General features: G+C 39.5%; 1 protein-coding gene across 5 annotated transcripts in view; it reads right to left on the reverse strand.

Annotated features, from left to right (window-relative positions):
• DYNC1I1 (dynein cytoplasmic 1 intermediate chain 1) overlaps window positions 1-17,732 on the reverse strand; it is a 201,548-nt gene that overhangs the window by 4,061 nt on the left and 179,755 nt on the right. For all 5 annotated transcript variants that reach the window (XM_014248490.2, XM_014248488.2, XM_088061816.1 and 2 more), the window contains exon 16: window positions 14,120-14,245. In XM_014248490.2, the coding sequence (XP_014103965.1) occupies window positions 14,120-14,245 (126 nt within the window). The remainder of the gene's footprint in view (window positions 1-14,119; window positions 14,246-17,732) is intronic.

Below are 17,732 nucleotides of genomic sequence, written 5' to 3' on the forward strand. Positions count from 1 at the left end.
GGATCTCTCTCTCAGCTTTTCTGCACATGTTATTTTTTGCAAATGCTGGGGCAGAGGTGGAAGAAATGAGGAGATACCCCATGGAGGAAGGGCAGAGGTTTGAAACTATCTGGGTGTTCCTCACTCATGTGGCAACTTTTCTGTCCACTTCCAGTAACTACAAAGCAGCACGTGTTAACTTTCCTGTCATGATGTTGATGCAGGGTAGAAATGTTCAGCAAAGCATAATAATTTAATATAAGAACTTATTTGAGTCAGAAGGTTATTTGAATGAACTGATGCTAAGGTATGGAGCAAAACAAGAAGACAGAAGCTATTAAGTGTTTTCCTCTGGTCCCTTTACAATGGAAGGTGAATGCTACCCACACCTAATTAATTGAATTACACTGCTTTAGCTTTAACATGTTAACATGTAACATATTAACCTATGTTTAGGTTGCATGAGACAGTAATTCTAATGAGAAAAACCAGTATTATCTACAAAAAATGGCAGCCAGGATCTTCCTGACAAGCACCCATCCTTGCCTTGCTGATGCGTCACTATTCTACATGATTTATGCAGTACACAACCAAACTGTATCTCAGTGCTACCACGGAGCATTTGAACCTTCTGAAGCTTCTGTTTCTTGGGAGATCACTCTAGCCAAGCACTTCACTTATCTGTCAGCTTTCCTGACGTGCTCTGCTCCCCACTGGGCTGACCAAGGAGATGGTTTATGTGTGACACCAGATGCAGTGACAGAGTGTTCCGCCCCTGAGGCTTGCCAGGGAGCACAGGCAGCACCAGGCACATGAGTTCACCAAAACCAGCCTCATCCATCTTCTCATGGAGCCAGAGACTTCCTCTGTGTGCAGACCTTCCAATGTATACACCAGAGATTTGACAAACACAAGCTGTATTTTTGCGTTTTCCTAGAAACCGTGCAATTAGCAACTTCACTGAATACTACTCTGAAAACTGTGACAGAACTCGGGAAAAGGAGATGCTCTGAGCAGACAACTCTTGATGCTGTCCTCTGAGTCAATCAGTGCTGGGCTCCCTGAGCAAGCAGGAAAGGAACAAAAAGCAGTGCCTAAAGATACAAATCAACATCAATTTCATTTTCAGATAAATTAACACCTTCTAGTATATTTGCTCTTTAAACTTAGGGAAAAGGAAAAGGGTAAAAAAAGGAGACAAGGAGAAAAGGAGAAAAGTTGAGAAGAAGAGAAGAGGAGAAAGATTTTGAGACAAAACCCCCAAGTCTTTGAATGTGCCTTTTAAACGAATCTATCCAGATGGTTGAAACAAGATATTAGAACATATTTCAAGACTTTTGTATATTTCCCTCCTACCCATCTTTTTTATGGCTGAGTATGTTTCAGCTGAATTTGTCCAAATCCCTGTATAGCTTCAGTTTCCCTAAAAAAACATTTTCCAGCCAATGAATTATTCATTGAGGATATTTCACTTTATTTCTGGCTCCTTGCCTTCCCTGAAGTCTCTAAATCTTTGGGATGGGAGTGGACAAACTCTTCCTGCCTTCATCCCTCCAAGCTCTTCTCCATCACAGCTCTCCTTTGAGGGCAGTGGACTCTCCTGAGAGGAATCAAAATACAATTTCAGCAGCAGCAGCCACCTCCACTTCAGAGGAACCAGTGTCCTATAAAGGGACACTTTGTGTCTGTCCTCAGTGTGCTCAAAGGGAACACAATTGTCTATATTGAACTGTTCCATTTCCTTTTAATGCCTGTACCTCATGGGCTTATTTACCTGTCACTGAGACACTCATAACCTGCAGCACTGATCACTGGTGGAATTATTATGTGATCTCAGTCACCAGTTTAGTAGTCACTGTTTTTTTGGCTTCACCTAGAGCTCAGAAGCCTCAAAGCAAAAAAGCTATGGGAAGAACCTCCTCGACATCATCAGTGACTGAGAGGTTGTTGTGAAGGGGCAAAGTTTTCCAACCAGCATGGCCCATAACACTTCTGACCCACACATCCCGTGGACACAGGTGTAAATGGAGACTCTGACAACGAGCAGCTACACCACAGCTCGGAGGATCTGCCAGAGCCTGTGGTTGCAGCCAGCCCACGCCGCCCTGGTGCCACACACTGTTTTCAATTACATGTTTGCAGACGAGCCGGCATGGTGGTCCAAGATACACTCCAAGGGTGATAGCGGCTCCCAGCTCAAAAATCTGTGACCCATTCAGACATTTTGTAGAAGCACAACACTTTCTTATTTTTGTCTTAAGAAAAAGCTTGTTCTCAGCTAAATTGGTGGCTTTCTTATAGCTAATCACTGTGCTCCAAAAGGTCAGACACATTCTGATTAACATTCATCTTTCGTTAGTTGCATTTGGGTTTGTTGCTGTTTGGAGGCAAAGGGTGATCTTATTTTAGACAATTCTGTTTATTTGTCTCTGCCTCCACAGAGCTGTATATGCCATAAAATATCTTATCTAGCAGGGAAAATAAAAACTATATAAAAATTAATGTTCTAAAATAGCCTGTTGCTATTAAAATTTCTTAGAAGGGCAAGTTAAACACTCTTTGAAGAGATAGCTAATTAAAACTTAGAAAATACTCAGATTAATCTGAGTTTGTGGACAACAGCAAGTCTGGTGAACTAGTGACTAAAATCTCAGACTTCACACTAAGTTATTTATGTATGTGGCTTATCACCATTTTTATATTCCTTCAATTCAATTTGACAGCATAATCAGATAAGCATAGCTTCAGGCAAATGTAGTTTTAGCTATATTTTCTCTGAACAAAATTTTTGTCAACCCATATTGTCCGTATCTCTAAGTGCTGAAAAGAAATCTGCAGCAAATACTTCAAACAATGGATTAACATCTGAATGCAGTTATGACATTGTAGGTAAAAATGTGTTTCATGATGATAAACTGTAATACTTGAACTTGATGATTTCTAAAAAGTAGAACAATCACTTGGTCTCATTTTCTGGGTAAAAGACAGCACTTACAGAATGAGGATCGCAATACAAACAGTGACAAACTATTACAGCTCCACTTTCAGAACTGATCCTATCGTCTGGAGTTCAACAGATGTTTTGTCACTCTCGTTGTGGTGAAAACAGATATGACAATGCAAATATTAAATATCTTGATACACACATACAGCAGGCAGGAACACACCTATTCTGGCCCTGGTCTTGCCCCCCAGAATCAATTACTTTGATATTTTTCTCAACCTATATGGATATTTTATTTCCTGAAAAAGCCTATATTTTTTCAGGCAACACCCTATGCCACACACATGGATGGAAACAAAGTGGGAGGTAATATGCAACGAAACGGCCACCAAAGTAACCAAGAGCACCCTTTCCACATAACTGAAGTACCACTGTATTTAACTCTTGGGAGAGCTGAGCATCACTGTTAACAATGGATGAAACCACTGGCAGGAACTCAAACCCCACATACTGCATGCAGATGATTTTAATAAGATACAGTGTTCAGACCACAAAGGATACACTCCAGAGTAGCTCTATATATATTTGTTTACTTAATTGAAGGGGTGGAATACCATAGGCAACCTAAATACTGCATTTATTCTATGCACAGCAGTCAGTCTAGTGTCACAGACACAATATACACCACCCTTCTATGAAGTTAATTACTTAGCCCTCATCTAGATTAATGTCTGTTGTGATTTATTTCGTTGCAATTCACCAGCAGGGTCTGATTTAACTAGTGCTGCCTTAGTAAAAAAAAAAAAAAAGACAAAATATTAGCTAATATCAAAACCCCTCAACTTAAAAAAACCAATCAATTTTCAGCAAACTCAGACTTTTTATTCTAAGGAGAACAGTAACTTCTGAATTGTTACACAGCTGATGCCAAATTATGTTTTGAATACCATGCTAACAACAGTGTGATTTTAATAATTTATATGTAATGTGCAAAGATATGCTGTACAAAGGGCCTACATAGGAACTGAATATTTGAATGCCCATTAATTCTTTTCTAAACTTAGTATTCTTCATCTGTATCAGTCATCTCAATGCCAGTCTAACAGGAGAACAAAATAAAACACAGCCTGTAAATTACACATACGTGACACATAAATACATATTAACAGAACATTAAGACTGCAGACCGTAACACTTCAAAGATAGGAAATGTCAGAGTTAAGACTAACTCCCTCAATTTGAGCATGTTATTAATTTTGTGTTATGGTACTGTCTTTAATCTTAAAAGAAAAAAGAAAAAGAAAAAGAAAAAAGTAAGAAACAACAAAACCTGCACTAGAAGCAAACACCAATTATGGAAAACTTCAGCCTGAAGGTTTACAACTTGCTAGGGTATATAGAAAAGAAAACAAGGAAGTGAGAAGCATCTTTAATTGTAGACAATGCTACAGTTCCACCTCTAAAACCAGAGTTGGCTTAGGTTCACCTGAATTAACCAGAAGGAATGATGTCCAAGCTATCAAACAGATTATGCCTCACTCAACTAACGTATCAAAATGCTGCACTTGATATTGACTACAGAGGATAAAACATTTAGTAATCATCAGACATCCTGAAAGAGTTGACTTCAAACTCAAATTTCAATAACTTTTATTTCCTTAAATCACCTCCTATTTTTAAAATATTACGGCTGACTATAAGTTTACAGCTTGTTCTTAAGCCCACTTAAACTGCTTTCAGCAGTCATATTGGGAGAAGTCTCTCTTACACATCTCCCTTGAGGGATACTTTAAATGGCAGAGAGGATTGGCCTGTAAGTCCTTAGAAACAAAAGAGATTTAATACAGTTAATCAGCAGAAAGAACAAAAAGTGCATCTGCCTACGCTTGAGGAAAGCTCAAGATTTTGCTTTAACAGAGGTGGTGCCCTAAGCAACAAAGTTCTTGCAGTTCCTGCCATTCCACTTCTTCTGCAATGCCATCAATTTACTGGCGGATTGAGAAAAACAGTGAGGAATGCTGCCTGCCATCCAGCTCGCATGGGGATCTCAGCCCTGCTCCAACTGTCATTTCTCAAAGTCATTGAAAAGTCCTGGAATTTTTTACATGTGTTTCAGGACATTTAACATTTGGAGCTAAGAGATCAGGATTCCTCCTCCACCAAATTATATTATCAGTTGTCATCATTGCACAAGAAAGCCTAAAAATACCAAATGAACTAAACTAGAAGGTAAGGAGCCCTCGACCTGTTCTTTCCAATACCGGCTATTTTTTTTTACGGAAAACTACATTAATTGGAAGAATGGGCCCATCGTTCTCACTTGCAATAGCAGAGCTTCAGCTTGTGGGGTAGCTGCACTGGCAAAGGTGCCTCCTTGGAAGTTCAGCTGTGTGAAGCACTGTTGCCTCAGGGGAGAAATAAATCATCCTCAGCTCAGCTTGCTTCTCATCCAGACCAAGCTGGCCATGTCCATGCCATGATTCATGCCAGGAAACCTGGCAGAACAGGAACTGTAAAGGACTTCTGTCACAGCTTTCTGGCTCTCAGCTGGCAAATGGACTCTCACCATAGCACCTGATAAACTGCTCAAAGATTTTAGTCAGCAGGACAGTTGCTGCTTTCCCTGAGATTTTGTATACATTCCGTTATCTGCAAGAGCTCATCCATCATGAAATAGCCATGGGTTTTATTTTGTTGTTTTTCTATTTAATTTTTTTTTTTTTTCATTTTGGACATAGATTCTTCCATCACTTTAGGCACTGAAGTATAGGTTTCACATTTAAATATAGAATATAGAATTTTATACAGACATAAATATTTATAAATATAGAATATAGAATTTTAGCTGCAAAATAGGGTGTATTAAGGCCAAGAGTTATCCTCAGTTGATATGTTAACTGTTACTCTCCAAGTCACGAATTAAGTATTTTTTCATGTTCAAAGTACAGACCATTGTGCAATCCATAAAGATTGAAATCACAGTTAAGGATTCTCAAAATGAAAACTGCTACTGGATATGACAGGTTGAAACCACAAAAGCCCCCTGAAAAAAATTAATTATACAAAGCAGCTCTTGCCTCAGAAGTGTTTTAACACCACAATGGTAAGTCACAGATTTCTCTGAAATTTGCAAATTGCTGCACACAAACTGAGCTTAAACTGAATTTCATACTTGACAATTTTCCTCTTCCATACTTTCTATAACTTAAAGCTATGGACACTTTTCAGTAAAATTGCCTCTTGACAAGTTTTCAGGAGAAGCAGTAACTGAGGAAGTCATAGTGAAGCCCGTTGGTAGTGTCCATGTGGATGGCAGTGTCCATCCAGACGGGTATGTCCGATCTGGGCTTCCCTTTGCTCCTTTTCTCTTGCCCTTTACAGTGCTTCCCAGCTCAGCAGGAAAATACCAGCAGGAAGACTGTCACACACAGCTCTCCCTTCTCCCCCTCCTGCAGGCTGCACTGTGCAGACAGGGAATGATCTCTTACAGATTCTCTTCTGCCGCTCTCATCACTTCGTTATCTGAGTGCCTTCCAATAGTGCATTTAGCTACATGATTAACTCCTGTCACATGTGGCTTGTTCTCTCTGATCCTCTCTGCAGGGGGAGGATCTGGGCCTTTGCAAAGGAAAAGGAAACATAAGTCAGCTTTAAAAGTAGTGTGCAAATGAATAAAAAGGACTAGGGCCAGAGTTTTGTTGGTTGGTTGACTGGGTTTCTTAAGGTTTTTATTTCATACGATGAGAAGTTGAATATTTCTTCTAAAATATATTTGTATCAGATTGGAAACTCATGTCTTTTTACCCTGTGAAAGTCTCTGGGGAGCTAGTAAGCTGTCTCTGGAGAACCGCTGAAATATTTCATCATAAGCAAGTAGAAGCTAAGAATAAAGAATCAACTGAATTTTTAAGATGAGCATTTAAAACCCCCAGCCCTTTCTGTCTGTTTTCACTAATACCCATTTAATTTCACTGTGTAAGCAATAAATGAGAAAAATGGCACCTTCATTAAAAATCTGACACTTCCTCCTTTAATTTTAACAGGTAACATTCAGATAGTAAAATGGAAGTAGAATTTTGTGTCTATTTATCTGGAGAGAGAAACAGAAGAAACTGTTGCCAGGAATAAGCAAATATCTGGGCTTGGGCAGGAGAGTAACTCTGTACACCAGGTGTGACACACTTCTGCATCCCACATAAACACATCACAAAATCCTGGGGACAGGCTACACTTTGAGAGGATGTTTGTCCCACTGTCTCTACCTGCTCTGGCACTTCAGCCTTCTGATAGTTAAAAATATTCTTTTAACTTTTGACTCCAGTGAATACACGGCCAGCTTGCAGCCACATGCGCTGGTGGCAGCATGTCCTCAGCTCCACGAGGTCTCCTCCTCTGGCCCCAAGCACTCTGCAAGAACATGGAACTTCTACATTGCCACCAGGCTCACACCTCCCTGGCTTCAACACACCAAGTTCTTCTGTCCCTTTCTACAGGCGACTCTGCTCTCCCTGTAACCCAGATCCACATCCTTCTCTGACACATTTCAAGAGTTCTTTTTTAATATAAAATACTTTTTTAAAAGTATTATTTTTTAAACATAAGAGTAAGGGATTTTGCAGTCATACTGCAAAATATGGATATGACCTGGAAGAGATAGATGGGGAAAAAAAAGGAAAAAGAAGTAATAGAAGTAATAGAAGTAACAGAAGTAACAGAAGTATCAGAGGTAACAGAGGTAACAGAGGTAACAGAGGTAACAGAGGTAACAGAGGTAACAGAGGTAACAGAGGTAACAGAAGGTGGACAAGAGGCTGCTTCTTTTACAACCAAAGGTGCAAAGAGCATTTACAAAGTTTTGATCTTTTAAACAACATCAGTTTATGAAGCTGCTTTGTAAGTCTGAAACCTATGATGAGGGAGACTGAGAAGAGCAGAGACCCAGTGATGCCACATGATATGCAAGAGGTGGCAGAGAAAGGAAAGTGCAAGGGCCCAGGCTGGCACTGTAGATAAAGAGCTCCAATCCTCAGCAACCAGCCTTAGGTAACTCAGATTAATTAGATCACGGCTCAGTTTTCTCTCTTAAAAAGTACTTCCTGAATAAAGATTGTTATTAGGAACATAAGCCTCCATTCCAGCTTCTTTAAGTACACAAACAGACTGAAATAACAAGGTAACTCGTATCCCTTTCCATTTCTTATCAGTTTAATACAACCTCACCAACAAGCAAACAGCCTTCAATAGGTGTGTATAGGGAAATTTATATTCAGAGGTATAAATTTACACATTTCTATGTATGGATGTAGCTAAACCTCCTTTTAAACTGTAGAAGTATATAAACACTTGGTTTTAACTTATCAACATAACATTGTTTTTCTACAGAGGAATAAACCAGTGCTTACATAAAGACCTCAAAGCGTTCACAGTAACCTAAAGTAATGAATATTGTAATGAGAAACACAAGTATTTAGGGTGATAATGACTGGACTTTGCTCTACTTAGATCAGCTCACCCCCTATGGAGGCTACCAAAGCTTAAAGATTTTATCACCCTAGTAATCAGCAATGGGTAATGGCCTTCATAAAACACAGTAATTAAATTGACTGATTTCAAACTAGTGCATTTTTTTCATTAGGGAGTTCTTATTTAACCTACTTCAAAAATCCCTTTGTGAATACAGACTATATCAGTCAAAATTGAAATGATGAGGGACAAGGAGCTTGTTCTGCTCAATATTTCAGACATTATTCAAGTAAAAAGTTCCTTGTATTTTTTTTTTGTCATCTCTAAATGACTTCCAGTTTTTTTTTTCAACTTATAAACTGGAAGAAAAGACGAAGCAAATAAAAACCTTAGTTCTTTACATTTTCCAAAAACTCTTAAGAGATTCTGCTTTGTTAAAACAAGTTTTTAAAATTCTCTGAGGCCAGGGTTCCAACCTCCCCAGCAGAAATATCAATGGTGAAATTTAATTATCCTTTATGCCTGGATTGTGCATGTTGTTGTAACTACTGTGTCTTACTTAATCTTTGAATGTTTTTGAATAAAACTTGGTTGTAAGCACAACCCCTTATTATTGCTCAAATTTGCCTTCATGATACATGTATGAGCCATTTATCTGTGTTCCAAGAATACTTGTAACTCAACATAGATTTTAAAATAAAATGTTTTATGGTGAGTCTCAATTCTGCTTTTGTGGCAGAAACTTCCCAACTCAATATATACTCTACAGAAGCTTTATGATGGCAAAAGCAAACCTACTGGAAAATCTACCTGGGTAACTACATGACACAAAATATAGCTCCATATTTCTCTCTCTGGGCTACAGCAGTTTTTAACTGCATGAAGGAGATGCTGGATATGTGTTTCCTGTATGAAATCTATAGTGAAACGCAAGGATCTCAAGACAGGAGTACAAAGTACAAATGCTTCCCCACTCTAGCCAGAAAAACAAGTGACTTAATAGTCATGCTTAAATGTGAGAGCTGGTCATAAATATATTTTTGTTTCTGACTAGAACCCTAGGAATTTCAGAGCAGCTGTTAAAGGCTGCTGAAATCAAAGGAAATTATTTTATAGGCACCAGCACGATATCCTTACAGTACAACTTCATCCACATACTTCAGGGCAGTTACCAGCTCCTCCCTCTCTGGTCATGTACTTGAAAATGAGATATGGGATTAACACCTATCATGGAGCAAATGGGGAAGTACACAATCAACCTAACACAGCAGCCCTAAAAAGGCTTAAGGTAGTATTAACTCTGAAACCTAACAAAGTCACAAACTTCCATATGATTCTGATTTCACTGCAAGGAAGCAAGGACAGAGGTAATAACCATACCAAGAATCCCAGGTAACTGCTTCGTTGGCAGAGCCAGCCTTCCTAGATGGTCTTGAGAAAGACATTTTCTTACTTCTCCTCAGTCCACCTGTCATACTAGTTGCCTTTTAAAAGCATGACTAGAACTAACTGTCTGAAAAGCTACCAAACAGATGCAATAGTTTGTCCCATAACCACTTTAACAGAATAATGTAGTGCATTATGCTCCTTGTGATTACAGTTTCAAATTCCGTGATCCTATGTTGCAAACCTATTTTATATTTTATTAGAATCAAATAAGAAGTCATTGACTCACAGTTTTTATCTATGTACTCACAGTGCAAGCACAATATGACCTGGAAGACATAAATGGGAAAAAAAAAGAAAAGAAATCATAGAAGGTGGATGAGAAGCTGCTTCTTTGACAACCAAAGGCACAAAGAGCATTTGCAATAAGCCAGGTAAGCAACAAACATGGTTGTTAGAGAATATTTATGACAGCAGGCAGTGTTTAACATCACTGAAGCGTGCACAATGGGAGCAAGCTTTCTAGAAAATATATCTGCAAAACAGACATGCAGTTAGGGCTAACTATCAATCACTTGAACATGTGAATAAATCTATAGGCAGTGGTCCATGCTCTGTTAAAACCAGCTTCTACCATACAGAAAACTTGCTGCCCAGTAAATTAGCCATAAGGCCACAGAAGCTAAAATATATTATACAAACAATCACAATGATAATATCACAACTACTATGCCAGCAATAGTTTGAATATATAGAACTTACGGAGACTAAAGTGCATTTACAATGATTGGTTATATGTACTAGTTAAGTTATATAGGTTTAAGATCCCATCACACTGAAACAATCGGATTTTTGCGTGTTTGAGTTTCTATTTTATTTTATAATTCACATTCTTTAAAACAGTGTTTGCTGATCCGCAAAAGCACATCTATATGGACTGTTTAAGTCTCCTCTCCACTGGAATTGTGTGTGTGTAACTCCTATTAATGCTAATGGGCATAAAGCACACGCATAGAGGAGAAAATAGACCCCTCACTGTGAAAATAAATGTGTTCAGTTATTTTCAGATGTGATGCCAAAATCAAACAACTAAAAGTACATAGTCAAAGAGACAGCACTATATAGCCTAACTGAAAGTGTCACCATTGCTTTTAACTCCCTGGTCATGGACCCTGCCATGTTCTTCATGTGTCTGACATTTCTTGTCATAAAGACCATGACTGGATAACGTATCAATACGGGCCAATCCTAAATTTTTACACAAGTGAAAACAGCCCCGATCCCACACTCCTTACCTTCACAAAGGATGCAAGGTTAGGCCTTATGTCTTATGTTTTTCACTTGGGTCACGTTTTCTTTTTATACCATAGGGGTTAATAGCAGCAGTAAACTTTACTGCTCTCTGGGATAGTTCCTTAAAACCATGATCAATCTATCAAAGTAAAAATTCCTACCACTTAATTTTTCCCTTAATGGTTGATAGCCTGATATTTTCTGCTCTGACCAAAATTCACAGAGTGAATGCTGTCTAAGAAACAGGTAAGAGAAACTATTTATCTAGTAAGGTAAAATTTAAAGATAAGATGCTGTATTAAAATACAAATATAGTATTTTTTTCTTCTGATGGAACCAGTGCTTTATGAGTTTACAGCTGATCTAATATGACATTTGGAACAGTCACAAAAAAAAAACCAGTTTTTAAAAGGGTGCAGTACAAGTGGAGCATTCATGGTTTTGGTGCGTGTATTTAGGGTCTTTCTAAACTGGCCTGCTGACTTTCTAATGCAAGTAATCACACCTATCTTCCCAAATCAGGGAGATGCACCTTCAAACAAGTAGATGCTACTGAGTTATCAGCCAGGCAGAGATGAGTTCTTCCAGTGATGAGGCCTTTTCAGAAGCTGATGTTGTAGGAGACAAGGAGAGTGCTGTCACACAAAGGCCACCTTTCACAGCTTAGTGTCAGGATTTGCAACAGTGCTGGGTCAAATACGAAAGTTAGCTGCTGCTGGTGCTGTACAGTCCAGCTCCCAGCCCCTTGACCCCAGCCACATGCTCACTCGTCTAATTCCACATGAGTCAGTTCATGGAGCAAAACAGCCCGAAGAAAACAAAGCAAACAAATAAATAAATACTTCTCTACTGATCCGTCTCTCTCTGCATAAGCACTGCTACCTGCACAAAAACTGGGCAGTGAGGGATGTGGCTAAGGATGGCTGCCAGGAGAAGAAGAACTTTTCTTTTTAAACTGTCAGACCAGCCCCATCAGATCCCAAAAACAAACCCCTACAAAATAGACAGTCAAAGGAGGACCCCAGCTGAGCCAAAACCTGGCCAGTGTCTGCACACTGAAGTAAAGCAAAATCCCTAAAGGCTGCCATATTTCTGCACCAGACACTTCCAAAAGTGCATGTGCACTGTGAACCCCCCATGTGTCGTGCCTGAGGACAGCTAAGGATGGACTCTCATCAAAGAGCTCTTTACAGACTGGCCCACAGACTTAATGACCCAAGAGGCTGCTACTCACTGTACATGCCCTTGGTTCCAGGCACTTGATCTGCAAAGTATTTCTGCATCTCACTTGAGGCTTTGTAGTGATAACAGCTGGCCTAGGAAATATACAAGCACCCTCTCTTTTAAACCAGAACAAGGCATTAACACCACAGCAGCCCCAGCAGTGCTGCAGCTCAGATGACCTCTCCTAAATTTCATACAGTAATTACTGCAGAGACTGATACTGCCTGACTGAACCAGGCAACAAATTAATGATTTCCTCCAATCATTACAGAAGAGGAGGATTGGCAGTGGTCTGTCAGTAGCCATGTGGATAGACATCCATTGGTTTACTTAAGCACATATGGAGCTGAGCTGGAGACACTGATGCTCTGCAAGGGCAGGGCACACAGCATCCCTAAAGCAGAACCCTTTACATAGCACTGAACTGGACTCACACAAATCAATACTGCTGAATGACTCTGTTTTCTTTTTCAAGTAATAGAATCCCGTCTTTCTTTTTTGAGTGTATCACTGTGACTCATTTTGCAAGATGACGTCTTATTATACAGAGGAAAGGTCAAAAACTTCAATATTGCTACTTCTGCGTAGAACACTATTTTCTTCTGGGTGAGCTTGCAGGAGTAAACAGTCCTATGAATGATTTGGTGTATGATATGCAAAAAGAGACATTTCTACAGCCTGTCTAGACTCTCAGACAAGATCAGACTGTGCTGTCATCAAAGACATTTCCACAGCCTTTCGTATCACTTGAAAGACAGATCAGTCATGCAAAAATGAAAAATAAATAAAAACAGCTGACCTGCCAGTGTCACTGTGGAAATCTGAGCACAGTAACCTTAGACAATTTAGAGATTATGCTAACAACATGGCAAGAAGTTTTAGCAAACATTTGTGAAGCAGGGCAACTCCTGCACTAGTGAATGAAATCCAAAAATGAGTCATGCACAAGCAATTTTGCTATGGGCCATAAAATCACTTTATGAGAGTTACAGATAATTCTGTATGCATTCCATAATGTTTCCCTACTGTGTAGAGATGAGTATCTCAGTATCCTATCACAGATAATGATGGAAAACAAATTCTCTACATAAAAGCTGATTGCTCAGAGATTCACCCTTAACTGTTCCAAGGGATTGTAATGCCGATGGAACACTTTATACTGCATTCATCAACAAAGAGTGAGATTCATCACTGCCAAACAGTGTAGTTTAGATGCTTGTTATAAGATGTAGCAGGGTGAATTGAGAGCAGCCTTAGACACAGAATATGCAACCTGCTATTGTCTATCATGCATGCACCTACCATCCCTCAAAATGACACCTCTCATTTCCTCCTGTTAGTACTCTTGCATGTATTCAGACATATGGAGCAGTATCAAAAGAAGAGATGCATTCTGTGCATGTCATGCTGGCAAAAACTTACAGCAATAAGCCAGTCATAAAATAACAGATACTGGAGTATAAAAGGTGAACCCTTTAGGACCAACTTTAGAACAGCACTGCCTCTTTCTGCACCTCAATTTTTTCTTTATGTTCTTTTCATTTTTTCCAAGTGTACCCACAGGATTATTATAACAAAACAGCCTGAAAAACACTGGAAGCTTTCAAAAGAGGCTTCTCTCATGAGACTTTAACAAGTTAACTCTTTTGCAAGGTAGCTTTACAACTAACACACTGTTGGCAACCCAAATTCAACGCAGACTCCACTGAAAGAATAAGACAGAATTATTTCTTAAACTTGGATGTGGCAGTCTTCAGGAGCTGAGCTTAAAAACAAAACACAAACCCCAACAAAACAAACAAACCACAAAATAATCCCAGAAGAAGATACCTCTCCAACATCATAGACCCATATGCGGCCTTCTGAATCACCAACTGCTACCTCCTTCCCAGCCTGGGCCCAGCGAACACGGTTGAGGGCAGACGCTCCTTCTATGGTGACACTGGCTGTGGGAACCTGTTGAAACAATAGGAACAGGAAGGACAATAATATCACACTGCCTACAAACCCAGGGGTCAGTTTTGAACGTCCCACATCAGTCAAAGTCCTCTGGCATTGCTGGAAGAAGCAAACGACTCTCATTGAGGTGAGAAAAAAAAGGAAAAGGGTTCATGTGCTAAAAAGAGAGAAGAGTCAGAGATTGCTTGGAATGAACAGTAAAGGGCAGTAAGTGAAGCCATTTTTTTTCCCCCCTTAGCCCTGGAAACATGCAAAAACAAATCTTTTTTCTCAAAAGTCACTAACATGATCAAGAAACAACTGAGAGCAGGATTTGGCTTCAGTCCTGCCATGGCTTCTGACTCAGACCCAGATAACCTGATGGTCAGCAGACACATCTCTGTATTCATGCTGACATATCCTCTGAATCCATACTCTCCCCTGTGGCTAGATGCAGAGGCTGAAACTTAGATATTCTATCAGAAAAGTCCTGAGCTAATCACTTTAGAGTGACAACATGGCAGAAGTGAGAACAGCTGAGCTGACATTTTGGAACTCCTACAATATATTCCCACAATTCTCTTTTACATCCCCAGGACATTACTTATCCTTTAAATACACCTGGATGCTGTCTAATTCTTAAACCTCCTCCCTGCCCCAAGTCAACCAACTTAACAGGTGATCCACAAGAATACATAAAAATTCTGGTTAATGCGTGGGGTGAATAAAGCAACGAACATGATCTTAAGAGAAGTATTTGTCATCTACGCTGGAATGAGGGCATCAAAAGATGCTGCAGGAGGAAGGAACTGAGTGGGTGTTTGTCCCAGATAGGTGGATCACTCAGTTGATTTAGGTCACCTCATATGACAAATGACAGTAACCTGAAAGCCTACTAATGCTCCACCCAGCTGCCTTTAATAGGAGAGAACCTGCCTGAGCAAGGAGCCTGTAGCTTGGCACAACAGTCTTCCAAACAAGGCTTTTTAGTTTCTGTGCCTTTTAGGTCAAGGCAAACAGGATAGGATAGCTGCAAAAACAACTCCTCCACCAGATCTATCTGGTGGGAAAAGGTTTCAGTCACATTGTGAGATGACAAGGGAGTGTCCCAGGATGTATAAATGGGCATAGAATGTAGAGCAGTCTAGGTGAAAAGAGATAGCTGGACAAGAAATGGAGTCCAGGCTACCCTGAGAGGAGTGACAGGTACTCCTTCTGTCCTTATTGGCAGTACAGTGCAGCAGGAGTAGGAAGAAAGCAGCTTGAAGGTTGTATTAAACCCTGGTCTAAACACTGACAAACTGGCAAGATTAACAAAACCAGTATTTTGCTGACCTCATCTTGGTTCTCCGACTGTAGCTGTATGTTTTTCTTGTGAGACAGGTCTAAAGATCCTGGAGGAAAATAATTTTAAAATGAACATTATGTAGCTCTGATGGCAGTCTCCTCCTCAGCCCTAATGCCTTCATTGTGTCACAACAGATGAGTGACAGCAGAAAGCTGAAGCTCTGCAGACTTGCTGAGACTCTGTAACAGCCACAGCGCGTGCACTGCCACGCCAGCAGCTGGACAAGAACCGGGAAGCAGGGCTGCTTCCCTTCCTTCTCCCCCTGGAGGCTCCCTGCTCCCCCTCACCAACCCTGGCACCAGGCTGCCAAACCAGCTGGCACCTCAAGCACAAGGATGCTGCCACAGCTAAAGCATCACCTCGGCAAAGGGCTTCACAGCAGCGTCCTGAGGCCCAGGAGAAATGCAGGAGGATTTTCTTTGCAGAATGATGAATGATGTAGAAATAATGCTGGATATCGGTCAGAAAGCAGATACCATCCTCCCCCTCTTTAGGAAGTCATTCAAATGCAAATAACCACTGGACTCATCTCCCTGTTGTGCAAGGCCCAGGTCCTGTCCAAGGCAGTATTACCCAAAAAAGTTGGCATGCACTAACTCCTTGTCCCGAGTCTGTTACCTAAGAAGGGCCAATGGCCTTAAGCTGACATGGAGTCATTTATCCATGATAAAAATCACAGTAGAAAACAAGCAAGTTTAACTGCTGCCATCACAGATTTCTTGGGGGGGGGGGGGGGGGGGGAAGTGCAGCCAAAATTAATTTCATAACATCATTTGGGAATGGGTTTTTTCAAACAGCTGAATGCCACATTTTAGAGGACTAAGCCACAAACCAGCTATGTTTCTCAGAAAACTTCAGATCACAGATATGTGTTTCATGTAGAAATACACAGTCTATACTTAAGGCATTGAATTTTCACAAAATCTTTCAGGAGGTTGTAATACATAACTCTAGAGCTGGGCTTTGGTTTAGGTTTTTGTTTTTGGTGGTTTACTTTTTGTTGTTGTTAATACAGCATTCTTTCAGAGTTCCACATAAAAATAAGCAGCATGAATGCCACAGACACAAGACACAACCCGTGCTTTTTTCAAAACCCGATGGTTTTGAAAAATCCTGTTGCTAATTCACAAAGCTATCTAACAAAATAAAAAGCAATACTGAAACAGTCTTTAAAAATCCAAAGAAAAAAACCTTTTCTCCAGTGATACGGAGAGAAATATAGTCAAACCATGGTATCTTAAAATAGATTTGTCTGCTCTCAGTAGTGATAGTTTAAATTACACATGCCTAGTTTAGACTTCAAGGTAAGAGTTTATTTATAATGGTAGCATTATGTTTTTAAAATTACATTTGAAGTACTTTATAAATCCTCTGAAGTTGGTGCTTGTCAGATTTTAAACAATTTTAAAATGAAATTTCAACAGATAACAGATTAAGAAAGATGAAGCCAGAAAAATCCGCATGATAAGAATATAGATTTTTGGGTTTTTTTATTGCCTATGTAGTGTCAAAACCTGCTTGCAAATATATCTATTACCTGTTTCTAGATATAGACACCGTTCGCACTTTAAAAGCCAAGGTACAGCACGCAAAAAACCTGAGAAACATCTGAACAGGATATTAACACAGAAGAAATAAGTGGCTTTGTCAGCTTCATATCAGTTCATACATAAATAAGAGTCATCAAGCACCAAGATATCTTCTCCACTCTTGATCAAAAAATAAATGTTATGGATACATAGGTAAGAAATCAGCATTTGCTATCCTGAAACTGTTTGCAAACCTCACTAGACTGATCCATAAAAAGAATATTCATTTTGCAAAAGAATGATGGAGTGGGTAAGGATTTTTTTCTTTTCAACTTTTTCTAATATGCATTTATAAGGTACAAAATAAAACGTGCTGGTTTTCCTTGCTATTACAAAAATAATTTCTGATATGCAGAAATAAACATGAAGTACACCAATAGCCTTGCAACTTTGCAATGAGATTTTGAAAATAATTATTACACTGATTAAATCCTTGGTACAGTGTAATAATCTAAGTTATTTGGTCAGAAAGCATCTAGCTCTCAGGAAAAATATTTTCAATAAATACCGAGAGCAACACTAATGGAAACTCTGCTGCGATTCAAAAATTTGAAGGTAGCATATGCTA

The sequence above is a fragment of the Pseudopodoces humilis genome, chromosome 1 (genome assembly GCF_049639895.1).
Source record: "Pseudopodoces humilis isolate 2021_Gansu_Grassland_sample_001 chromosome 1, ASM4963989v1, whole genome shotgun sequence".
Lineage (NCBI taxonomy): Eukaryota > Metazoa > Chordata > Aves > Passeriformes > Paridae > Pseudopodoces > Pseudopodoces humilis.